At 37.4% G+C, this 26,404-nt stretch overlaps 1 protein-coding gene across 1 annotated transcript in view; it reads right to left on the bottom strand.

Moving 5' to 3' along the window:
- Positions 1-334: 334 nt before the first annotated feature.
- LOC139968606 (uncharacterized) overlaps positions 335-26,404 on the bottom strand; it is a 39,218-nt gene continuing 13,148 nt past the window's right edge. The window contains exons 3-7 of the mRNA XM_071972766.1: positions 13,416-13,655; positions 12,798-13,001; positions 9,912-10,034; positions 8,169-9,380; positions 335-7,020 (exon numbers count right to left, since the gene is read on the bottom strand). Coding sequence (XP_071828867.1) covers positions 6,182-7,020; positions 8,169-9,380; positions 9,912-10,034; positions 12,798-13,001; positions 13,416-13,655 — 2,618 coding nt within the window. The 3' untranslated portion in view covers positions 335-6,181. The remainder of the gene's footprint in view (positions 7,021-8,168; positions 9,381-9,911; positions 10,035-12,797; positions 13,002-13,415; positions 13,656-26,404) is intronic.

Here is a 26,404-nt window from a genome sequence, read left to right as displayed (position 1 = left end):
TTGAAGTCTCCCAAAGTTTCAAATATAGCACCAGTTTGCACGCCAGCACATAATACATAACTTTTTCAAATGGGAGGGTGCATCCTCTTAGTTCCCTTCCTTAGGCGACATAACATCTTATCTCCCCGGCCCCCTAGCCCAGTACAAACTTGGTGGTTGCGCTCCAGCTTGTAAATTTTCTATGCCTTTTGGAAGTCGAGATGTAAGATCGGTTTTCAATAAGATTTCAAGTATCTTTAACAAGGAATAAGAAAGTGGGGATAAATCACCTGTTTAGAGGTGTCAACTGCCAGAAAAAGTAGAAAATATAAAAAAGAAAGGACAAAAAAATGGATTGAATATCTTGTAACATTTATTGCCTCTTTCAGAAGACTTTATGAAGAACAAATAATAAATAAATGGTTTTTTGCCTGTACAAAAGAATATCCAACTGGACCGAAAAATTAGCCTTCCGTAATTAGGATAGGGCAGAAATTCTTATAATGAAATTCTTTGAACTAATTGCTGTCAGAGACGTTAGATTATCTCGGAACTATTTAAATGAGTCGACGACGGAACCAAAATTTACAAATAACAACAAACCCTTTCCGTGAAAGACAAAGTAGGATCAATTCGAATATTGAAAGACCTACAACTAATGGAACGTTATTCTTCAATCGAAGATCTCAAACCACAGGTGGTCTGTGTGATATGAGTTGTACAACAACAAAAAAAACTATGTTAACATGTAGAAATAACAGAATTGTGTGATTCATCAACAAAAAGGTGGGTGATTAATTCTGGTGGTGGCTGACATTGTCATTTATTTATCATTCTACCCCCCCCCCCTCACCCTTCCAAACCCGACCCATACCTACATGATAACCTGTAATATCATAAATGCTGACAATATATTTTAATTTGCAGTTAGCTTTTGAACAGAACTTGTCAAATCCCTGTTTAATAAGTTAAGTTTTCTTTTCATTGAAAATTCAAATATTTAAAAAAAAAAAAAAGAGTAAAAAATGTACTAATTTGCAGGACTGTGTGCATAGATAAATTTTTGAAGGAATTTGGTTGACTTGGTTTAAATAACAAAGTTAAATAACAACCGTTCAGACTTGAAAGAAAGTAACCGCAACATTGTTTGTTGATTATTCATGAATTGATTTAAAAGTATCAAATTCTGGACATATTATGCAAGTCTTTTCAACCTACCCTCTCCATCCCCTAACCCCCCCCCCCTTCACCACTATTGCTTACTTCATATCCCAATACTTTCATACCACATCATATTTGAGATTCTCCCTCCTAGAACAGAGGTGAGAGTTTTTTTTATTTTGGTAATTGATATGCCCAAATGTGTAACACAATGTTAAAAGATAACTAGAATCAGTGACTCCTTGCCCTTATACCTTTGCCAGATTTAAGGTGGGGTCAACAGGTCCATGGTCCTCCCCCCACCTACCTTCCCCCTCCCAACATGTGATATTAATCGTACCCCATAGGCACCACAGCAGTTTCATTGCCTTCTGAATACCTGAGATGTCATTACGTGGAATTAACTATGCTGTGAAGAAATACCAAACACTGCAGCGATGGGTGTAACACAATGGTGCTAACACTGCCGTAATTCATAGCGACTTATATTACAGCGCTGTAGCTATGCACATGACCTAAAATTAGCTACCTAACATAAACTGTATTTTCCCTCAGAGGCTATGCTGAAAGGACCCTGATAAATCACCTTGCCCACCCCCTCCCCCCGGACAAATCACCTGGCCACACAAGTTTACACCAGTCGCCAATGCATTTTCCATGCTCTCTTATGGACTAGACACCACAGTTCTTTTCTAGTAGTTATGTCAATTTTGCTTCATTCAAAAATTGTTAATTAAAACTTCAGTACCCGAACCAAAGATTATGTCACGCTTTGCTGAACATTGGTTTAAAAGAGAGGTTTTTAACCTCACTGTTACATGTTTACACAGTCACGTAAACACTTGTTACACAAACATCAATTACATCAAACAAATAAGAAAAAATAGAGAAGGAAAAAGGAAAAAAAAATACACAACAGAGGAAGCACAAAGCATACAGGTGTTTGCAACAAAATCACAGCACAAATCTGTCTAACTGTTACTTAAACTTGAACCCAGGGTGAATATTTAACTGAATTTAACTTTAAAGTGTTCAAACTTCTACCATGTACGACTTCATTTCTAGCAGACAGTGTTACCCATCTCATCATCAATATTTCTGCATCTTACTCTATTCCAAGTCCTCAACCCTCACCCAAGAGGATAACAGATTTTTAAGTACTGCAATCTATATGCTGAGCCATTACACTCTTATTATCTGTGGCAAGAAGTGAGGAGCATCTGAGCACAGAAGATCACTTATTCTTAGAATGAATCTGTTCCTGTTGAAAACAGCTATTTCATATCCAACACTCTTAATATTATCAATCGCCACCCCTTGAACATGCGGAGTACAAACACAGAGTCACAGTTGACGAAAGTGTGTACAAATCCCCACTGCAGTAACATGACCAAACAGACCCACATTCAACCCACCCAAACAGACCCACATTCAGCCCACCCAAACAGACCCACATTCAACACACCAAACAATAACCAAAACCAATTTCAGTCCACTTAAATACTATGGCCAAAGTTATACCCAAACACTATGGTCAAGCAAATGCCATGGTCAAGCTGACCCCTTGCTTCATTCTAACACAAATACTGTGGCCAAAGTGAGGCCACTTTTTGTTTAGCTGATCTGCCTCCACAATGAATGTGTGACTATATTTACCCCTGCCATTCATATTAATTATTCCAAACCTTAATTCATACATCAATGATGATCATTGCTATAAAACTGCCAATCAAGATGTTATCTTTTACCAAGTGATCCAGAAAATTTGGAATCAATTTTCTGATCTACCACTGATAGCAAACAACAATTAGACATATACTTGTAAACATGTGTTGTATTTTTTAAACCTTCCTACTATGTTAAAGAAGCTTACCATAATCGATTAATTTGTGAAGAATGCTTGAATTGTAATAAGTGGCTGGTTCCCTTGCAGCAGATGTTCACTGCATTCATTGTTAATATAATAATGACTCACCTCCTAGATGCTAAAGATTTACACGCCAGCAAAATTAAGTAAGTCAACATATTTTGGAGCAATATTTGTATTTATTCGGGGTAGACCGTTGCTTGGGTTACCGTTAAATCATTAACGATAAAATGACCACAATTAGGTAATATACAGTTGTGTTGAATTTGCTGAAATGTGCCGGTATCAAATTCGATACATAAAAGCAAAAAACATCAGTTGTTGTTTTAGGTCACTGAAATCGCATAAAGAATGATAAAACTGAGCGTACACGTAACAAAGCTTGCAACTGTAGAAAAAAATTAACATTTTCTCCTTCAATTCACAGCCATAAAATCACACTTCCTCTTGAAGTTGTGCCCCCCCCCTCCTCCCCCTCCCCCACTTACATTAAGATCACTCCCTGTGACTTATCATGCACCTAATGGTGGTTTGTAAATACTGCATAGCCCGGTTGAAAACCTGCATCATTTCATCTCTAAATCTTGCCCAAGAATTTCCTAGATGGTTGAACACAATCGCTCAAATGTCATACACCATAAACTAGTCTATAGATATTACTTTAAAGAACAATGTATTTCTTACCAATTATTCAATACAGTTTTTACACTACTACTAACACCAAATATTTTCTTTGGGAAAATAGCAAAGGCATTTTAAAACCCTTAAGACTTATTTTTCACTGTATGTCAGATTAAATATTTCACACTGATATTTTTTTTCCCCCCCTGTTTAAAACTATTATTACACGGTTATTTTGACCGAAAATGCATTTCAAATTTTTGAAAAACAGCCCGAGGCCCAAGACAGAGCCATTCAAAGAATACGTCGGAAACGTTCGGAATGACCTCAAAAATCGTCAACAAACAAAATATTTCAAAATCACTTCATAAACCTATTACCTCAACCTGACAAATATCAGTTAAGTACAAAAGAATTCTGACTCCATAAGAATGAAATCACATGTTACACAACAAAATTGTTTTTCTTATTTTTTACTTTGGTTATGTCAGGAATTTCATGTGACAGTCTTAGGAAATGACATCAGACTGAATTACATTGAGTGTGTACAGACATTTGATACAGAGTGTAGGAATACGTATTAGCAGTAGTAGTAATGCTACAAATAACAGATATTTGGAACTGTTTTTCCTTCGCAATATGACTTTCGCTGACTGTAGTATTGATAACTTGTTTAAAAACAACTTGTAAGACTAATGGAGACCGACAGATAAAGTGATATACAGTCAAACCTGGATTATTAGGACATGTCAGAATCAGATTTTATAGATGTGGGTGGGGGGGGGGGTAAGGCGAGGGAGCCAGAAAGCAACCTTCCATATATGCCTCAGAATAGCAATGACGTAACATGTTTGATAACATTAAATACAGCACAGTATTAATGTGCCTTCATGTCAAATACATTGAGTTTCGATATGAAAGAACTGTGCAAACAGAACTGAGATGAAAGCAATATATAATCGAATCCGGGCCTCCTGCTTTATATGCGGAGACCCTAAACAACGAGGCTATGGATGCTGATTGTATGTCCAGAGGTTCGAACCAGTAAGAATGTCGTAATTCTACTGTAGGCTTTTGCCACCATCGAACAATGCTAGTTCTATTTTGGTGACATATTTTGCCTTACTCTAGAGATCAATCATGATGCTAACCAATTCTGTATGTATATATATATATGTATATATATATATTTATATATATATATATGTATATATATATATATATATATATATATATATATATATATATATATATATATTTTTTTTTATATATATATACACAAATATAGTAATAAAAGTATAGATTACTGGTATGAGCCATTATTGTGCTCAACACTAGCTGGTAGTAGAGTCTAATATAAGTCATACTAGGATATCTATAAAACACATCAGCACTACATTGACGGATAGCTTGGTGGATATGGAGCAGAGATATGAAATAGCAATTTTGGCTAGAAAAATGGGAATTTATCAGCCAGACAACAGTTTTTGCATAGCTTTAAACCAGACTGATTTATGTATAACACATAGCCAAGTCTGGCGATATATGCATGACATGTAATTAAAGGACTTTATCAGATTTCTATATAACAATCTGCGATCCACTCTGTGTGTAAAAGACATCTGTATTGACCATACTGTAGCGTTTCGTCTGCTGAAATTGGCAGTGGAACAAAATAATTCTGCAGGTTTTAATTTTCTGAATATTTCCTAAATATCCAAACCATATGTCTTTTTAATCTACCAGTTTTACAGTCCTGTGAAGTGAAGGAGGGGTTTTAAAGGGGTGTTTTTCTGTGACTTCCTTTCTTTTTTACTTATTTATCACATTATCTCTCTGCTGTGCCATTAATGCAAACAGCCATCTGTCCCTCTATATGCCCTCTCTGGGTCCTTCCCCCCCCCCCCCCCCTCATCTACCCCATATCCTCTTCCATTATCCTCTTCCATTAACATTCCTATTGTATACTTATAACAAGCACAATCATCAAGACTATGAGATAGAGAATAAATTACTATTCAAATTTTGGTTAAGCAGGTTTAAATTAAGGATACAAAGTTCTGCCTCTCATAAAATACAATTGTTTGTGTGTAAATAAAACTGCTACGCATCTTTGCCCTCGTTATAGCAATTTGCCCATTTTCAATGGCGTATTGCGATACGATAACAAATTAATTTTTCCCTGGATGTTGTGATTACTTCGAACACACTTTGTTTCTGTGCCATAGCAGTAGTTCTCTAAAATTGTTTTTGAAACCTTATAGGATCAAAGAACCAATTACATATAGCCAAAAAACAAGCTACTTAATTTTGTCCAAAAGATATGATGGACTTTGTCCACACACAGAACAATCAAACTGTCATGAGCTGTTATGAAAGATATTTAAAATTGATTCAGTCGTTTAAACGAGCTGAATGAAATTATAATATTTGGCCATTTTCAATCGTTACCACCATTTTAGAAACATATATGCAAAAAGGATTGAAATTTTTGAATTAAAATTGTTGGATTACAAATTATGGAAAGATTGCAATTTCTTGACAACCGTCCTGTTATCTGTTGCCGTTAACATCGTTGATGATGTCATCTTTACAGTCTTTGCTGGTCGGGCACCCTCTCTGGTAGAGGAGTCCCACCCCTGACTGACTTCCGAATGAGCTCGCTCGACTGTTGGATGCCTGGGAGGACAAATCGGAGAGACTAGAGGAGGAATAGGTGACATCAGCACCGGATCCCGAAGTGTCGGAAAAATTAAACGAATGTTCGCAGGACAGAATGTTCTCTTGCGAGCAACGGCGGGAGGAGGACCCTTGGGCTTTTAGAGCGATTGATTCCGGGTTGATGGTTGCATAGTCTCTGCTGGTCCTCGGTCTTGGCACGTGACTGGTCACCGTGGAGAATGACCGTTTGGGATTAATGCGAGACCCTCCAGGAGAGGGCATACTTCCCCGTCTCGTCGAGACGCTCAAGTCCCTCCCTTGTCGTGTAAGATTTGTAGCCACTGTGGCAGATCTCTTCAGTAATCTGAAATTAGGGTCGACCTTACCGCTGTAGGAGCGAGTCAGACTTGGAGAGACATTTCTCCTGTCCCAGACTCCCAAGTAACGATTGTTGTAAACCCTGGAGGCTACGCCCAGAGGTGATGTGGGTATAGCCACATCCACTGGGGAGGATGCGACACTCCTAGATCTCATCGGGACCGTCTGGAGCTTCTCTTCGTACGCAGGCTTCATCATCAGGTACCCACAGTCAGACTCTGCCCCCGAGGCACGTGCCCCCTTCACTGCATAGACAGAGTCCGTGTAACAACGCTGACGTATACCATACGGTGGTGGAGAGGGCAGGAATGGTTCTCTTGGCGGTATTCTAGGTGGTAACTCTGGTGGTTGAGCTGTTCAAGATAGGAATGTAGAATAAATTATAAATGACATTGTACTGTAATCCTTAAATACCCAAAACACTTACCAGGTTTGGATAATTTACAAACTGTGTGACAAGGTTACCTGTCTTTCTGGTGACATTAAAATAGCATTCTTAGGTAATGAGAGACCAAGCAAAGCAGTGATCAACGAAAGATAGATTGATGGAGACCAGCAAAGTAGACTTGAATGGATAATGGAGTCCAATCTCAGTTACACTCCAGCTAGAGCATTACGGTCCCAAAATCATCTTTCTCTAGTCATTCCTCGTACTAACAAAGTCACATATGGAGATTGTTCGTTCAGTGCAGCAGGTCCTAAACTCTGGAATTCTCTTCCTCATCACTTGAGAAATATCACACCTGTTGACACTTTTAAGAAGAATTTGAAAACTTATCTTTTTAGACTTGAGTATAGGCATTAATCTTATTGTTGTTTTATTCACATTACTGTGTCCATTTTTATTTATATTTTTATGTTCTTTATTGTGGTTTATTACCCTGTCTTATATCATTGTTTACTTTTATTGCTGTTGTTATTACTTTTAGGTTTTCTTAAGTTTGGTAATGTTATATTCCAGGTATTGGTTCTTTTGTACAGTGCTCTTGAGCATGTTTTATTTCATGATAACATCACTTTAATATATGGTATTTATATTTATATAGTCCAATCTTACGGCATTCTTTGAAATTTCTGTAGAATGAGAAGAAGGGTGATTGCCCAGTAGTGACCGGTTACTAATGGCCGGTTACTAATGGCATGTGACCGGTTACTAATGGCATGTGCATGGTAAAGACAAATTGAGCATGGTTTAACTTACAAGGACTCACAGATAAAATAAACAGAGATAGTCTGATATCTAAGATTACTGATTCCATCAGTTCCACCCACCCACACCACTCTCCCCCCCCAACCCCTAACCAACCAACCTACCATCCACCCATACAAGGCTACTTCCCCCTCTAAAACGTATGGATTTCACATTGCACATGTACGATTTAAATTCCAAAATGTTGAGCGCCTCATCATGGTGAGATGAAAACAGAACATGTTGAACCGAAAAAGAAATTAGGGTTACAGTGGTAGATTTTAATATTTTCAAAGGTCAGATTTTACTCACCCTGAAGGTCGTAAGAGTTTTGTCTGGTATCTGCTAATAAATTGCCAGATACAGGTGGCATGGAGTACTTCCTTGGCATCCTCAAGCTGTTCTCAGCCGGAAATGAGTTTTGTCTTTGTCTGTGATGTGACGTAGTGGTTTTACTCCCTGTTTCAACATTAGACGCACCGCTTGCTACTGATCTAGCTTCTTTAGTCTCTTTGGTCTCGACTTTATCGGTCGCAGCCGATGAGCCTTCTGAAGACTTGTTGGGACTGTTAGGAGACTTAAGCATTGCGATGGGACCTGACGGTTTGACCAACGACTCGTGGTCGAAAGGTACTGGAACTAAAGCCGTTGCACTTATGACGACGGCTGGACTTGGCAGTTCAGTTCCATTTAGATTTACAATCTGTTTGTTTGGCAAGAAGGAATATGAGTTGTGTGAGAGAGTTGGGCTACCATTATCTCTTGCCTCTGAATGTTTTGGGATGAAGAGTGGTGACAGAGGAACAGATGGAGGGATGTGGCCATCTGCTCTCCTTGTGAAGAGATTCATGTATCTAGTTTCTTCGTTCGAGAAGTCTTCTCCGTGCCCCTGGTGCACCACCACGGATGCACCACGGTCTCCGCATTCTGAGCATCCTGCACGTTGACAGCTTTGTGATGCAGCAGCGTGATCGTGATGGTGTTGGTGACGAATGTGGTCGAATAAATTCATAACTTCGTAATTTTGCTCCCTGACTGGAGCAGGGCTCCCCGACGTGCATTCGTACAAAAACATTGTTTCCTCCTGATGGCTGTAAGATGGTTTCCAAAATCCAAAGTCACCATGTCCATTTGCAGCTACTGCTGCCGCTCCACTTGGTAGAGAGCTGGAAGGCAAACCGTGCATCGGGATGCAATTTTGTTGTTCTTTGCTGCTGCTGAGAGGCTTGAGAAGGGGATCAAAGACAGATGGCTCAGAGCTACTATCATGGCTGTTTGTCCTGGCCCTCAACTCTTCAAACTGTCTCCTTGAACCGAATGATTTTTGGGAACCGTGCTCTGAGCAGCTGTTCGCCCTGCATATATCACCGTTGACATTGTGCAGCGGCTCCTGAACCCCGTACTCGTCCTGGTTTCTCTTGTGTACGAAGTTGCCTCCATTTTGAGATCCATGGTTGCCATGACCACCTGGGCCATTATTGGAAGAAGATACACCACTGTTGCTTGGCTGTATTTGTTGGAAGCCTGGTCAACGAAAGCACAGACAACAACTTGTTTTACTGGATAAGAAAAAACTATTTCCAACAATTCTACAATACCGACTAACCAGGTAATTAGTTGCAACTTTCAGAAGGCAAAGAGTACTAAGCCGAGATAGGATTCAAACTTGTTAGGATGACCTTAGGAGGAAAAATATGGTGTCGGTAGGCTCTAAGTCTACGAAAACAAAATCCTGACCTTGCGGTCAAATTGGATTATAAGTTATATTCTATTTAAGTTTACACAACCCACAGAATGTTTGCGTAGGCTATAAATAAAACTAATCACGACTAATGGTGGTTCGAAAGAGAACCGAGCAGGATTAACACAAACATAATTAAGTTGGTGTCCTCATTCAGCAAGTTCTATTATTTTGAGATATATTATGAGGCAACTTAACCGAGTCACCTGGTTGCAAATAGATTTATACTGCAGGTCTCAGCATGAATGATCATCTCATACCTGCAGCAATTAGAAAGATCAAATATGAAGTTCCAAATCGGTCGATCTGCTTACCTGGATTGGCGATGTAAGATAGTCGTTCCCTTGGTGGTTGGACCGATGTTGCCAGATCAAAATGATTCTTGAGATTATCTGCGACTGTAGTGTCTTTCGTGACCAATACAAATGATTTCTCACCTGGGGAATGTAAGAGAAGATTAAAGATATTGAAAGGGTACAAATATCACTACAAACTAACTACAATGAAATTTCCGCTAAGCATTCTGGCCCTTAGCCGAAGAGTGCTGAAGTTAGTCAGTGGCATAGGAAGGTACTTTTGAGTGGGGGGGCTGAAGACTGATGGCCGGCCTGGGGGAGAGGTCTAAGGGGAGGGGGTGTCCCCCTCCCCTTTGGAATTTTTTGCATTTCCAGGTAGCCTCAGATGCAATTTGGTGCAATATAGCACACTTCAACACCCACTCCATTTTGTAAACTTAATTTTGTATTTTCACCAGGCCTTAGATGCAATTTGGTGCTCCAAATGAGATTTTTTTTCTCATTTGGAAATGAAAAAGGGGTTTTCTGACTTGCCAAGCGGGGGAGCGGAATGATACTTCCGCCCCTCCACATTTTTCACTGGGGGGGCTGGCACCCCCCCCAGCCCCCCCGGTTCCTACGCCCTTGAAGTTAGTGATAGGGAGTAATGCAGCTTGGAAAAAAAACTGCCTAACATTTCCATCCAACTATTTCCTTGGTCTTTCAAAAAATTCCGCAAAAAGTTCAGAAATCATAACAAAGTATCGCCAAGAATCGATGCAATTTGTTACTTTCATCCTGATATCTCATTTGGATGAGTTCAGTTACTTTAAAACTATACGTATCAATTAAATAATAGAAAATAAGTCCAAACAATCTTTGCCCTAGTTAGTAGAATTTAGCCAAAAACATGTTTTCCAGTTAATCACGTCATTAAATTTAGGAAAACTAGGGAAGAAAAGGCCATTTTGATTTTGTCATCTATCAAGCCATCTCCTCCGTCAACTGTCACGTAAACAGATCAAATTACCTTCCGCCCTTTTGCATTCCTCGTCCTCTGACTTTCTGTTTTTCCGTGACAGACACAACGTCATGTATTAATTGTTCAAATTCCCTTTCGATAATAATAATAATAATCCCATGTTTTGGGACAGCTTCTTTTTCTTTACTGTTTATAGGTAAACATGGTACAAACAGTTTGTGAATCAAATAGAAATGACCCCGCCCTCCCTCTCTCCTTTTGTGGACCAAGATGGTTTACTCTTTTGTCCCTAATGACCAGAATTCCATAGGTGTCGAAGGTCGAATTGGAACAAAAGACAACAACAATAATAATTTAGCCAATTAGCTGTCCTCCTAAACTTTCAACAACAGGACATGCTGGCCGCATTCACAGAGGCCACCCATGGAGTCCATGACAGTTAACAGAGGAGTACCTACACAAGCTCCCCCATATCTTATAGGCGAGACATCCCCCATTGTCTGCGGTCTTTGGTTGGCCGATTCTCACTCAACTGTGCGACGATTCTTTTATAAGGCAGTAAGGTTTGGGCATTTGTAGGACAATTTAACTTGCATGGTTCATGGTTGGTCAGAGATTTGACCACCACAAACACAGTGTTTGTTGATTTAATAGCTACCAGTTCAGTCCTGAAGGATTAGCCAGGTTCTTGCTTTTCATCACTGCTAACTGTGCATTTACCTGCCTGCCTAAGTACGGCAGTACCCAATGACACGTTACGACAAAGAAGAAGTAAAATTGTTTTTTTTCCTTCGTTTAAACTTTCGAACTAAGAGACGTATGACACATGCCGATATGTTTCAATAATGCAAAGAATGGACTGAGTTCATTTTATATTGATAACGGTATACCTTCCACACTGTTTATAACTGAAATCCCACAACGACACTTCATTTTTACAAATACTGAAAAACACAGTTGAAATTTTGACAATTTCAAGTCTGCTTTTTGTAGGAGATTAACACTAAAGAAATGTTTTGCAAGGATATAAAGCAGAATCATTATAAATGCTAATTAACTTTCATTTTGACAAAAAAAAACCCTTTGAGGATCTTCCTCATTGATTGATGAAAACCACATCCTGTTAGCATGCTTCTTTTGCAAAGATTAAAGGTTATGAAACAGGGAACAACTTATCATATACAAGATGTGTTAAGATGCACAGCAGTTTTTGTACACAGGAAAGTGTATTTTATCAGAGACAAAGTATGTTTAGTGCCTTCAAAACTGCTACACAAGATTGGAACTCTTAAACTATTCCCTGTAAAAAATTCTCGTAAGTGAAATGAAATTAAATTTTAGATTTGACAAAACCCAGAGTGAAGGAAATTAACAATTTAAAATATCTGTTTTTCTTTTTCTAAGGTACAAATTTTTTCTCCAAAGAGGAAAGATAAAGTTTATAAATATAAACAAAGCATAGATTAATTACAAACTGATGAAATTTCAGAGTCAATTGCGAGCTGAGCAAAAAAATTCAGGGAGGGAGTTACGAGAAGATGATGACAAAAGAAAACTATTGACTTTAAAAAAAAGCACTTGTCACAAAGACAATGATCACAGATTTACAAAGCTCTTACTGTTCCGGTCAATCTGGCCAGACCAAGCATTAAACCCTAATCATATCTAGAGTTAGAAACAAGGTATTTTGATGTAATTTTTCAACTCTGTATGGACAATTTTTTGCCTTTCCAATAAAGTTTGTCTACCTGCCCATTCCCCAGACATTTTAAATAACTTTGAAAGATGTTGAAAGATGAGAAGGGAGAGCGGTGACCGGAGGAGCCGGTCATAGAGGGTGCACAGTGTTAAAAGGTTACCATGACATTCTAGGCGCGGTAGAATGAGGGTGCTAAGGTTGTGGGGAGACAGGTAAGCGAGGAGCGAAGTAAATTGATTGTTACCTTTGGAAGTGGTGGATGAGAAGAAGATGCTATCCCCGACAGATGTGTATTTCTGAAGAGTTGAAAGACTCCAGGACTTGATCAGCTCCTTGGGAATCTCTGGCGTTAGAGCAAAATGGTTGTCGTAGAAATGAAGTAATGCCCGCCCGGGATGAATCTTACTCGGTTGGTTTGGCACGATGACTGGAGTCTGGAATGCCGTAGCTGTAAATAATAATGTAATAGTAAAGTGGAATATAAATTTAATGATAATTTGTATTCTGGCAGTTCTTACACCTGTAGTCAAAATTACATGTTGATCTTTGGAATGGATTATATACACAAGATACAGACTAATAAAAAATAAAAAGCTTAGAATACAGCAACGTAGTTTTTAGCATTTTTTTTTAAAGTTTCTCTATCAAATTTTCAATTTGATAGCTATCTCCGACATGAAAAAAATTGATGATTAAACATGGTTTTCTAGCAGGATATTAAACATATTGCTTTTCAACAATGCTTCTCTATCAAACGTTTTACATAGATATAAACAAATAAACTTAAATCAAAATTTTATCTATCGGTTTGTATTTTATACGATGCCAAACATTCAAAAATTTGATGTGAACTGTTTCTTACCACTTGGCAAGGTATTCTGAATTTTATGGTACCAGTTTAAAAGTTGGTCGTGACTCTCGAAGGAGAGGAGGATGACAAAGTCTAAGCATATGACAGTCAGCACGTAGGGATTCTTAGAGTATCGATACGCCAAACTGATCCCGCAAAAGTTTTGAGCCGAGATGGAGATTTGCTCTCGTCCGATCTCCTTCCCTAATTCCACCGCATCCTTATTCTTGTAGAACCTTAGGATGACTTGATCTGGGAGGAGAAACAAGTAAAATAAAGAAAATAATAATTATGTCATAATTCTACCAAATTTAACAACAAAAATACCATAAATATTCTTTATGATCAATGAATACACAGAAAACTATTTCTAACCGTTTTTTTTTTTTTTTTTTTTTTTTTTTTCAAATGTGTAAATCCACTCTTGTGAGCATACTTGATCCATTTATTTTTTGTTTGTACCTACTGTAACTGTACAAAACTGAAGATAAATGACAAAAGTACAGTCCATGATCGAGTTAATTCCACAAGAATTAGCCTGGTATAAGTGAGCAGACCTTTATAATGACCTCTACCAGCACATGAATGTTCTGATTTTGGCTAAGCTATATGGTTTTGTAAAAGAGTCCCCTAGTGCATACTTAAGTACTACAATCAACCCAACTTTCTTTACCTAAAACTAAAAGTAGTTACTTAGTGGTAAAGTGGAAATTTCCCCATTTTTTCCGTCACACACTTGACCGAGAATGGTCCAATACAGCTTTTTGCCATCAAAACCCTTGTCTATGAAACAAAAGTCTGTAGGGGCTTGTGATTTGTTCATTACAAATGCTTTTCCTTTAAATATTCCTTGCATAATTTTTTTGTTTTTGTTTTTTTGTAATACAGTTTAGGACTAGACTACTGAGCCTTTTATTTAGTTTGAGGCTTCATGCAAAATGCATAAAATGTCAAAGGTTGAATTGCTAAGTATCTCTCTGAATGATTTTGGAAGCTTCTGATCAAACTAAACAAACACACACAGATGTGATGATACAGTATTATTTAACACTACATTTATAAATTTTCTTCTAAGTTGTAGATTATGTCGACCTGCCAAGTGGAAAATAGGAGTCAGCTAAGAGCAGAATGAATCATCTATTTGTGTAACAGTATTTAACCCCTTTTGAAAGCAATATTAGAAGTCTAGTTGGGTAGCTTAGACTGCTACCAGATAATCTCTACTCTAGCTTATTCAGATCCTCCTTGCCCTCAGAACTTCTAGAAATCCAGCATGCATTATCATCCACATAACCTTGACCACTTGTATATCACAAAACTATTCAGGTACAGTAGTGTTTAATAATACAGTGGGTACCATTTCACTTCATTGAAAATACTGACCTGTGTACCGTGGAAAATATGTGGGGGGAGGGCCGATTTTCATATTTCTTTCATTCATTCTGCTGATTTAATTTATGCAAATGGTCAACACTAACCTTTATATAAAGAGTACAAGGTCTTGCTGTAAAATTAGTTCAAACTTAAAGGATGTCATTATTGACTCCAAAATATGCTAGAAATATGCTAGATAGTCAGCTACTGGTCACCTATGCTCAAATTTCAACAGGCATTTTACTTTTCTGCTCAGAACAGTTATAATAACACACCAAAATATTTCATCAATTGCTATTTGAATAATCATTTAATGGCTGGGATTAATGTGAAGGAACAGAATACAGTGAAATAACTTTGACACATTTTGAAGATGTCATCATTGTCATCGTTGTCATATTTAATATGTAATAATAATAATAATAAATAAAAATAATTATGAACTATGCAAAAAAAATTGGCCAACTGTATGAACGATACTTTATCAGAAAAGTAATTTAAACTATTTTTATCATAATCAAGACAATTGTTAAGAACATTCTTTAGTTATTCATCTGCTAATTTTACTATTTCCCACCGTTTTATGTACATAATTGATGATACTAAATTATTCGTCATTGGCTGTAGTCACTCAGTTCTGACAAAATCCCCATCAAAGGTTTTTGTTATGAGAAGCGAGGGCTGTGACCGGAGGAGCCGGTCATAGAGGGTGCACAGTGTTAAAAGGTTACCAGGACATTCTAGGCGCGGTAGAATAAGGGTGCTAAGGTTGTGGGGAGACAGGTAAGCGAGGAGCAAAGTAAATATGAGTAACCACAAATTGTATTCAAATTCAAGAAGAATTTCATACAAGAAAAGAAAAGAATGTTTCAAAACATTAGTTTACCATGATTGATTGGACCAATCAATGACGTTAATAAAGAGCTTGAAAAATAGCTGCTATGTATAGAATTTCAAGTGCCCTTATATACAGTATATGTGTTCTAAATGACTGCCCCTGAAAGGAATGTCTGCCGATATCAGTAAGCAGCGAGGTTATGAGAAGTACACTAACTAATACTATCCAGCTATTTGTAATATTCGAGAATAGATTTCAAAAGGTTCTGAGCTGGTGTTTGTCCAAATATTTTGGCAGACTATATCTGTTGACTTGTTTGAGTTCCATTCCACTTAATGAGTACTTTGTCAATAATCTGGCAACAGACTAATAAACACCTCCATTAAAACCATAATCAGTCACGCAATCACACCAAAACAGGCAAACAAGCTGATACGATGACGAATCCTATGTATATCGAACTTGTTCCAATAATCATTAACTATCAATAGTTTCCATGAAAATGGAGACACGTCTATTAAAAGCATACAGTATAAATTTACAAATGATCTTCATATTTTTGGGTCATTTTATTTACAATCTGTCGATCTGAATAAATTTCTTGTCCTTGATTTAATCTCCTCGAGTCAGATCGAATAAATGGGTCTGACATCAGACAAATAGTTTTTAGCCAGCTGCAGGGATATTTATTTGATTTGTTTTTTGTTTCACCTTCTCTAGTGCAGCAGTAAGTCTTGGCAATTATTCTCCCACACCATCAATTGTGTATAAAATTGACCAGCTGACTCGTTCAGGTCTCGAAACAGCTGATCGATCAATAAAACGAGATGGTTTATAATATAACAATGAGATACGAGTTTATGAGATGGTATCAGGGGGATAGATGAACTAAAACTAATTATGATAAAAATCAGGTAAACCTTAAGGAAAAAAGTAACGAGAAAAAAAAAAATATGAAAAGTTATAAACAAGTATGCCAAGGTCAGTAGATGGCTGTATTGCTTTATTAAGAGTTAATTTACAATTGTAAACAAAGTTGAGACAAAATACCAGAAATATTGTTATACTAATTATAATCTCATCTTGTACTTTACATGAGACTTGGTTTATATTTTGGTAAGAAAACTTTGTAAAGAAATGGTTAAATATATTAATATTTGCACAAATAAAAAAAAAAGTACCACCTATCCTATTTCATAACACATTAATATCCCCATAGCTCCTTAGTTTGACCTAAAGTACAAAACAAAACAGAGTTATCTTGTGATATAACAAGGGACATTTCTTGTGTATAAAGATCAATTATATACCAGGGGTATGTGGCAACATTTGTCGAGCATATCTGGGCTATATCTTAAATTTGATAGTGTCACCAGGTCACATACTAAACCTACATTCCCACTGATAGCCCACACTCCTCCCCCCACCCACAACACAATCCTTTCCCTTTTATCTGTAGGGCTCCCCATTCCGACACGTGTTACTCAAGACCACAGAGACCTTTGTATGTTGTTTATGTAATGCATACTGACGCTGAATGACAAAACAAGTTTCGGCGTAATTATGCAAATCTAACTTTATCCTAATTTGCAATTTAAAGTATTGTATGTTCTGGCTACAGTAAGTGTTCTTGTTTGTTGCATAAGCAAAGACTTCGTCAGGACTGTATATAATTACTACAATAATACTAACAATATATTTTCAAAGTGTCCAAGCTTTATATCAATGGTGGGAGATGTTACCTTGGAAATGCAACCTACAGTAACTGAGTACTTGACGATTCATTAAACCAATTCTTTAATATCACTTCTAACAACTTTGGGCTTTCTTTACCTTGAATATCTGGAGAAAGAGAGAGCTTCACTATATTCACAAATAATATGGCTGAAATTGCCCACTTCCATTACAACACCAGCTGACCAGCATACATTTCACGGTCAACATGTTTTTACTTAAATTGAGCTTTTCCCTTCTGTATTTATACCCGGGTCACTGCGTGACACTGTTTTACTCTGACCAGCATAATAATAATATGTACAGTAAGGACGCACATCCACAGTGAAAAATACTTGAAAGTGCATTTACATAGTTGAGAGTACAAGTAAGACACCAGAGGCTACTATAAGTACACACATTATCAGACAAACAAACCTATCTCATTGAGACATATATATATATATATACCTTCCCTCCAAACAAGACAGAACTCTGCTGCAATTTAACCAAACTGTAGCACAGCTGTCAATCATTTCCCAAGATATAATTTGCAAGTGTAATGAGGTAGAGCTATGTTTGAACCCACAGCCTCCTGACTTATAAAAGAATTGTTATTCAACCCGATATTTCACGGAAAGTTGCTCTTTGTTTACGAAATGGTGGTGATTGATGAAACTTTGGATAAACATCAGGTCTTTTTTTTTTCTGATAAAAGCTAACAATGATTGTATTAATAATAAATTATTGTAGTCAGTTTTAAAAAAACGTGTTAGCAGAGCAGCTTTTTACACAATACCACAGTATTTATCATGTTCCAATCTTAATTATTAAACATATAGAAACAATATATTTAAAAAAAATGTAAATTTGTGTCTAGCTTATTTAGGACATGCTTTTGGCTATCAGGGTTGACACTGGTTGCAATATATACAGTAGCACAATACATATATGTACAAACAGAGAAACTAAGGAAAATTGAACTTTTGCCTATTAGCCAAACTAAAAACTACTGAACCATAATTCCAAAGGTTGAATGAAAGGTTACAATTTGGTAAGATTACAATAGCTGGTTGCATTTCATAACCAAATTTCACTTCCATGCCAATTTACCCAGTGCATGCAGAAGCTCTACATACATGTATGTTTCACTGTTTACCAAACATGATATGGACAGCACAAAAGACAGTATGCAAATGTCCCAAACAGTAAACGTGTGACCGTAGGCTTCTAATAAGTGTTTCTACTTGATAATTACCAGACTGCGGCAATATTATAAACATTTTGGTATTAAGACCACAAAGATATAATAATTATGTTTTATGGTGAGAGAAGTCAAAGGTAACCATTAGTTCCCCTCCCCTTCCCATAGTTCCCCTCCCCTTTCCATCGCTCAATACTCTACTGAGTTACATGCTACGAATTCTACAACATCAAAAAAGGCCTTGAAAAGTCCAGTTCGGAACAAATTGAAAAGAAACGTCTAAGCACATTGGGTGGTAGAATGAAGAGGGCATTGACAGGAGGGGTCTAGTCATAGCGGAACGCACAGTGTTAAAAGGTTACTATTTCAGTTCAGGCACAGTAGAGTGCTGAGGTTGTGAGGGGACAGGTAAAGCAAGGAGTAAAGTAAATTATTCCAACATGGTCATGGTCCTACTGTAGCTATTCTCAAAACATCCACAAGCCTTTATCGCCACAAGTTTAAAAGATTTTCCCCTCATCATTGAGAAACTTTTGTCTTCTTCGACATACCTCACTGTCTCGGAATAATTAGAATCTCCAGGAGAGGAAATTTCAACATTGACGTAGTTTCAACATCTTAAACTTCTTGGGGGCCAATACTGATGAGCATTCGGTAGATTGAAAGAGATTACAAACTCAGAATGAAAAATAAAAAATACTTCTAGACACTTTGGGTGGCAGAATGAGAGATGAAGGTCATTGACCGGTCGCAAAGGGTGTAAAGTGTTAAACAGGTTACCACTTCACTCTACAGTCACTCTACGGTACGGTAGAGCGAGATTGCCGAGGAGGTGGGTAAATGAGGGTGCCAAGTAAATAAGATCTAGTAGAATAGCAATAATTAGTTACTTTTGTGTTGAGACTTCTTTCCATGAAACAGAGAATGTTATTTCCATGATCTGCTTTTAATATTTATATGCTATTTTTAAAGTTTGTTCGCAACTGCAAAAAATGCGAATAATTCTGACTCGACCTAACTTTGACAACAAAACAATATATTCTTTTGCAAGTGCTTCAATTTTCCAAGGTCACATATTTTTCTTTATCGTTTAACAGAAACAAAAGCAATCGCTGCTGTTTTAAACTACAGGTACCTGTCAGTCACACATCATTGCGCAATTCATCACTACTGTATATTAAATCTTTAATGTATGAAAGACATTAATTGCTTATCTCAGCAATTAGCGAAGAAATGCATTAGACTATGACTTTCTTTCTTATCGAGAAAAGGTCTCATTTTTAAACAAAGGGCACATGAATTTGTAAGCTTTGAAACCGAGAAGACCATAAGTAGAGCAAAAGGTGTATCTGTTTTTAAGTGACATTGCTTTAGTAATAATGCTAAATAGACAAAGTGGTCTGATTCGGATGAAACATGAATTTTACACTGTCATGATTATCTGTCCTCACCTTGCCCCGCCCCATCAATTCCCCCTGACCCTAAATTAGCCTCTAAGCACCCCCTTGTGCTTGATATGTTAACTGTCTACTTTCACCCACAAGTATATGAGAAAATCTCTTCTTTTTAATTATTTAAAAAATGTTATACATTTTAGTTTTTGTAGCAATGTAAAAATAGTTCAAATACCTTGCACTGCACTCTCATTACAAAATATCTCACTTAGCACATGGTTACATGGTTACATGTATGATAGCAGTGAAAGCACTGGCAGTGAGGCAGCAGTATTAGACTATCTAGTCACGTTTTATTAACATTGAAGCTAGCAGAACTTATTACAAGATAATGTGGATCAAAAAGTTGACAACCATGAGCACTTCTGCATGCTGATGGATCACTTTTGTGACATTTTGAAAATTTTCACTCAAAATTACACAACACATTTTGATATGATGGATAATTACTGTAGGAGAAACAATTCAATTTGCTGCATAAATGCTAGACTCTGATGAATTATGATTCGAACAAATGAAATTATCAACAAAATATAATCAATGAGTACATCACTTATCCTTCGGGAGACATCATTAACAGGGAACTGTATATGCATGGGAGGGGCAAGGACGCATTCACCAACCAGCATACTGGCATATGTATGGGAGGGGCAGGGACACACCACCGATCAGCTTACTGGCATATATGTACAGTATGGTGACTATGGGAGGGGCAGGGACACATTCACCAAGCAGCTTACTGGTATATGTATGGGAGGGGCAGGGACACACCACCTACCAGCTTACTGGCATATGTATGGGAGGGGCAGGGACACACCACCAATCAGATTACTGGTGCCAATGTATGGGAGGGGAAGGGACAGATTCACCAATCAGCTTACTGGCATATATGTATGGGAGGAGCAGGGACACACCACCTACCAGCTTACTGGCATACATGTATGGTGACTATGGGAGGGGCAGGGACCCATTCACCTATCAGCTTACTGGCGCCAAACCAGTGCACCGATGGGTACGAGGTGTGGAAGATGCCAATTTCGTCATGGTAGCAAAAGGCGCAAGTATTTGCTGACATTGTTTGCTTGAAGGCCCTGGAGCTCATCTGCTAGCAGTTTATGCCCCAGTCCACCCCTGGGAAAGATGTCCTACTGCAGAAGGGGCTTGATAGATAGCTAGGTTGATCCTCCATCCCTCCCACTTTGACAAAGGTTTTACTGTCACTCTGAAAGTAGCTGAGATATTTAATTGCCTATATTAATATTATCCTCAAAGTTAAAAGTACTTTTGAAAACCTCTTTTTATCATGTTAAAATTTGTGGCCAACACTGATCAATTTTTCTAATACATTCATTCTAGCCTCGAAAAGGAGAGCTAAAAGACTTCCAAACTTGTTCCAAATCGTTACATTTTTTTTCATCCTGAATCTTAACGTAAATTGATTTGAAAACAAATTTGCAGGAAATTTCTGGGAATATACTGTATATCTGTATGTTACACAAACAAGTACTGACAAAGGTTTACATATATGATATGTAAACAGTACAAAGTGTGAATCTAGTTCTGATATCAAAGTCTCTTCTAGGTTCACCAAAACAAGTCTTTGTCTGTTGTTTGCTTTAGGCACTCAATTCTGGGACAAACAAGGTTGTAAAATTATACACTTTCATTTCTAGCCATATGTCTTCTGATGTAATTACTTCCTCATCATGAAAGACTATCTATGGAACCTCACCTCACCCCCTCCCCGTTCGTCTCCCCTCACCCCCTCCTCCCCCTCCTCTCCTCTTGTGATCAGTACATTAAACTTTCAAATAAAGATCAAAATCTCTCAAATGGGTACATCAGGAAGAGGGAATCCATAGTGACTAAAGAAACATAGCTTTCTGATTATAAAACTACTATAAAAAAAAATATGCTAGAAAGGACAAAATATGGTCACCCAAACTCCAACTTTAATTAGCCTTCTACTGTCCATCTGTAAGCATGTTCCATTAATTAGCTACTTGCACATTAGCCTACTACATGTATTAGCATACGCTGAGAAGGCAGAAATACCACAAAAGTAATTAGGGCAATTTTTTTAGGGAAGCAGGTCACTTCGCCCAACAACCATTTCGCCCAATTGCCATTTCGCCCAACCTTACCATTTCGCCCAACCAGCCTGGTCATTTCGCCCAACCAGCCTGGTCATTTCGCCCAACCAGCCTGGTCATTTCGCCCAACCAGCCTGGTCATTTCGCCCAACCAGCCTGGTCATTTCGCCCAACCAGCCTGGTCATTTCGCCCAACCAGCGTTATAGGATACGAACCGAATATTAAGGAAACTTGATGATGGATCAGTGTGTTAGGGGTTAGGTTTCATAGTAAACGTTCGAATATTAAGGAATATTAAGGAAACTTGAAGTCCTTTACTTTGTATAACTTTAGTAAGGAAACGTTCGGGAATTGTTAACGTTACGGGATACGAACCGAATATTAAGGAAACTTGAGGATGGATCAGTGTTTTAGGGGTTAGGTTTGATAGTAAACGTTCAGGAAATGTTAACGTTACAGTTCTGTCAGACTCCGATCGATATCGAACGGACATCACTTTATTTACCTACCAATAATATAAAACCAAAATAAATCAACTTGAACTAGTGAAATAAAAAGGTTAATATTATTCTGACTGAATATTAGTAAAAAAAAGGTTGGGCGAAATGACCATGCTGGTTGGGCGAAATGACCATGCTGGTTGGGCGAAATGACCAGGCTGGTTGGGCGAAATGACCAGGCTGGTTGGGCGAAATGGCAGTTGGGCGAAATGGTAGTTGGGCGAAGTGACCAGAAAGCCGTTTTTAGCATGCTAACATTGAGCATTAATTACCGACAACTTTTACGGAGCTGAGTTTCAATCACTACTCCAGAGTCCAGAGCACCTAAATTCATACCAGAATCACTCAAAATGCTCATTTTATTTGGAGGGGGGGGGGGCATGAAAAATCTTCAAAAGGTGAACTAGTGGTACATATGTAAAAGGTTTAAACAACTTAAAAATGCAGATCTGTGAATTGTTTCCTTAAAACTGACTGTAGAAAAACAACTTTGCATTTTTTTTCTCTAATACCCATATCCATAATAGTTGCAATTGGTAGAATGGTAGTACAGCCCTTCCAACAACACTAGTATGTACAAGTAGGATTAATCAAGCAGTCTGGTACAGGACAAAAACTCACTCTATTTTTTGTTATACAAGCACAAATAAACCATTGCATGCATGATTTGTTTTCAAGTTTTGTGAAGTCAAAGCTGTTTTTGGATGCAACAATACCATTGTCAGCTCTATTACACCCACTTAGCCCTTTTTGAGTATTCTTCTATTTTTTCCCTTCTTTTTTATAAATTACTGTTCTTCCAGGTATATAGATATATATATACCGTACATACAGTATTACAGTGGCTATGCACAACTTGGTTTGTTTTTCTTTAAGATTCTGAGCTGGACTATAGGTAATATGTTTTGTCATTACACGTAGTGCAGTACGATTGTCATCCACACACGCTGCGAATACTCACAGAGTATCTAGTCTCATGGATCTATCACACACACAAAAAAAACCAGACAGTCTTTTCTTAAAGGTACAGCAATGTTTCCCCTCAAGAAGAGATAAATTCCCCTGTGTTTTGGCCCTTTTTTGCTCCTTCTTTCAAACCAATTTTTTGACAGTAAAATTCTGAAAGGTGATGGTAGTGCCAGCGCAGAGCCTAGGGATGTTATTGCGAGGCAGATCCAGTTTGAGTGCATGAAAGGGGGGAAGCTATGCAAATAGGCTGTTTGCTATTGTCCCTTGTCAATGGGATTTGGCCATGAAAATAGCGTCTGTAAAAGACTGGGGCAAAAAACGGCACATTGGAAAAATGCATTCTACTCTGTAAGGTATGCCAGGCCCACTACTAAAGCAACAACATGGAAAGACTGCTTGGATGAAAGTAAAATAACTGGTATTAAAGAAACCTTCCCTTCCACAGATGGAAACTTTTACATCTTAGTTAGAGGAACTCACATCATGAGACTGTCATGTTTATGAAAGAAACAAACTAAGCATTCGTTGAATGCAGCTGGAGAAAAAAAATCTGGCCTTCTCCATCAAGTTAAAAAGTGAAATTTATTTTCTTCAAGATTGTGTCCCTCCCAGATAGATTTTACTTAACGCTGATTACCGTTTTCTTACTCAAAGTCAACTAGGAAACCTTGCACTGTATCAGAAACATTTTAAGAGGCCTGTGTTTGGTTAGATTAAAAGCATGTTTCAAGTCATCCTAAATAAAGGGGAAATATGCACATAAAAGATACTTTTTCCTTGTGGTTCAAATACTCTGATATTGCAATCAAACAAGGTTAAACAAAATGTCACTTATGTTTAGTTTGTTTCTAAAATTTGTAAAATTTTATTTTATTGGTAACATTCTTATGATCATTAACAGTCTTACCGTGGTAACATTGGTTAACATTCTTTGACATTATACCTGATGCATTCTATAAATGATAAACTTAAAATTTATTTATTTGATCATGATTCCAAGCAGCTGTTGTTGGGTGTTTGCAACTAACATATTCAAAAATACATAGTTTTGACAAATTTATACTAATTAGTATGTTACGTTTTTCTCACAACAGATGTTTCAACAACTCAAAAGTCTGTTTTTTTTTAACAATGCAGACAAAATATATTGGCAGTCAGTATCCTACAGCCTGCAGCCTGTGTGTGGGGGGAGGGGGACGTTGAACATAAAGGAATGATTTACAAAATACAAAATTTCAGTGACTACAGTTTTGTCTCATACCACCAAGAAAACTTGTCAATGCCAATATTTACCACACTTTTCTAACTTATCTGCTTATCAAACCAAAACTGTGACAACTACTTCAATAGTGTTTAATCTTTTGCTATTTTATTTTCTCTTTAAAAGTTAGTTTTCACTTTAAGCATGTATGTAGCAATTGAAGTGTTACTGTTCTGTCCCCCTGAGGAATGAATCCATATAATATTATATATTTGAAGTTATTTCATTAATGAGCCTATAGTCAATACTGAAGTATTTATAGTAAATTAATAAATGGCGACGTCTCTGCTACTTTTACTCGTTCTGTTCCATCAACATTGCCCTGCACGACTAACGAGTAAAGCACTATTCCAACTGAGCTACAGCACCTTCCGGCATTCAATACTCCTTTAAAGACAAACCTATCCACAGACAGTTAATGAATAATTCCACCAGATCTGTGTTATAACCACAATCTTAGATCTATCTGCCGACCGAATCTTGAAGTACATCTACGAAAGATAGTTATTTATTCTGAGTCAACCTTCACTCAAAAATCGCCCCATCTCTCCTTCCTTATGGAAAGATTCATTAAATCTAAGTTGTTATGATCGCTCGACAAAAACAGATCAATAAAAATCTATTTTCCCCTTTGTTCGCATCCGTCATTGCTCTTTCTGGCTTTCTGTTATTCGTTTTAAAACACAGATCTGGGCAACCAATCAGAGGGTTGATACAGCTTACAAACACTGACGGTGTTAATCAGACAAGACCAGCGGCAGGCTTTAGCTATATATTGAAACACGACATGCCTTCTAACAGTTAGCTTTGTAAAGCCCTTGAAATTTTAGCCCAAGTAAAAAAAATTTGCGTCGTTGAGATGAATTTACTCTTTCAAATACTTTTTGATTATAATGAAAAGTTAAATTTTGTCCCAAACGCTTAAATGCCACTCCGAGAAAATTGATTTAATTAAATTTTACCGCAGTGCATATTTTAACAACTTTTTACTTTTGGGGTGTTTTGAAAACAAACATGTTTGCTCCACCACAGCTTGTAGACATATACTAACAAGCAGCAGCACAAGCATATGCCTAGATGCCCAACAAAATTAATCGAAAAATTTCCCCAATTCTTAAGCAGATTTGTATCTTACTTGGTATTTCTATAGTCTGTACTACAGCTGTCACAAAAGTGAGCTTTTGTTCATCTCTCTAAATATTGTTTTGAAGTGTCCTTAAATATGCTTATCAGTCAAATAATGGTCGCTCAATGATCCAACTTCTCGGACGAGCATTCTACTGCCACCATCACAGGATTTTACTCAGAGACAGCGAAATGTCTAACAGGTCTAAAAAAGTTGGAAACTTACTCTCACTTCTAACCCATTTCTGTCTAAGAATAAATACACCACATTAAGAAATGCTGCCCGTCAGTTTAAGGATGTTGAATTGATGTGTTGTATTTTTTCATGGTGTTTTTTCAACCAATGTTCCATTTTAAGCCACGTTGTCATGACAACTAAGTACCCAAATAAAACCTGCTCAATATCAATAAGTTTTGAGATATTTTATGTTCTCTTCTATTACAGTTACAGTTTGTAAACACACACATC

Source organism: Apostichopus japonicus, chromosome 6, assembly GCF_037975245.1.
Source record: "Apostichopus japonicus isolate 1M-3 chromosome 6, ASM3797524v1, whole genome shotgun sequence".
Lineage (NCBI taxonomy): Eukaryota > Metazoa > Echinodermata > Holothuroidea > Aspidochirotida > Stichopodidae > Apostichopus > Apostichopus japonicus.
Note: the sequence above shows the minus strand (reverse complement) of the source record. Positions and strands in the feature narration are given on the sequence as shown.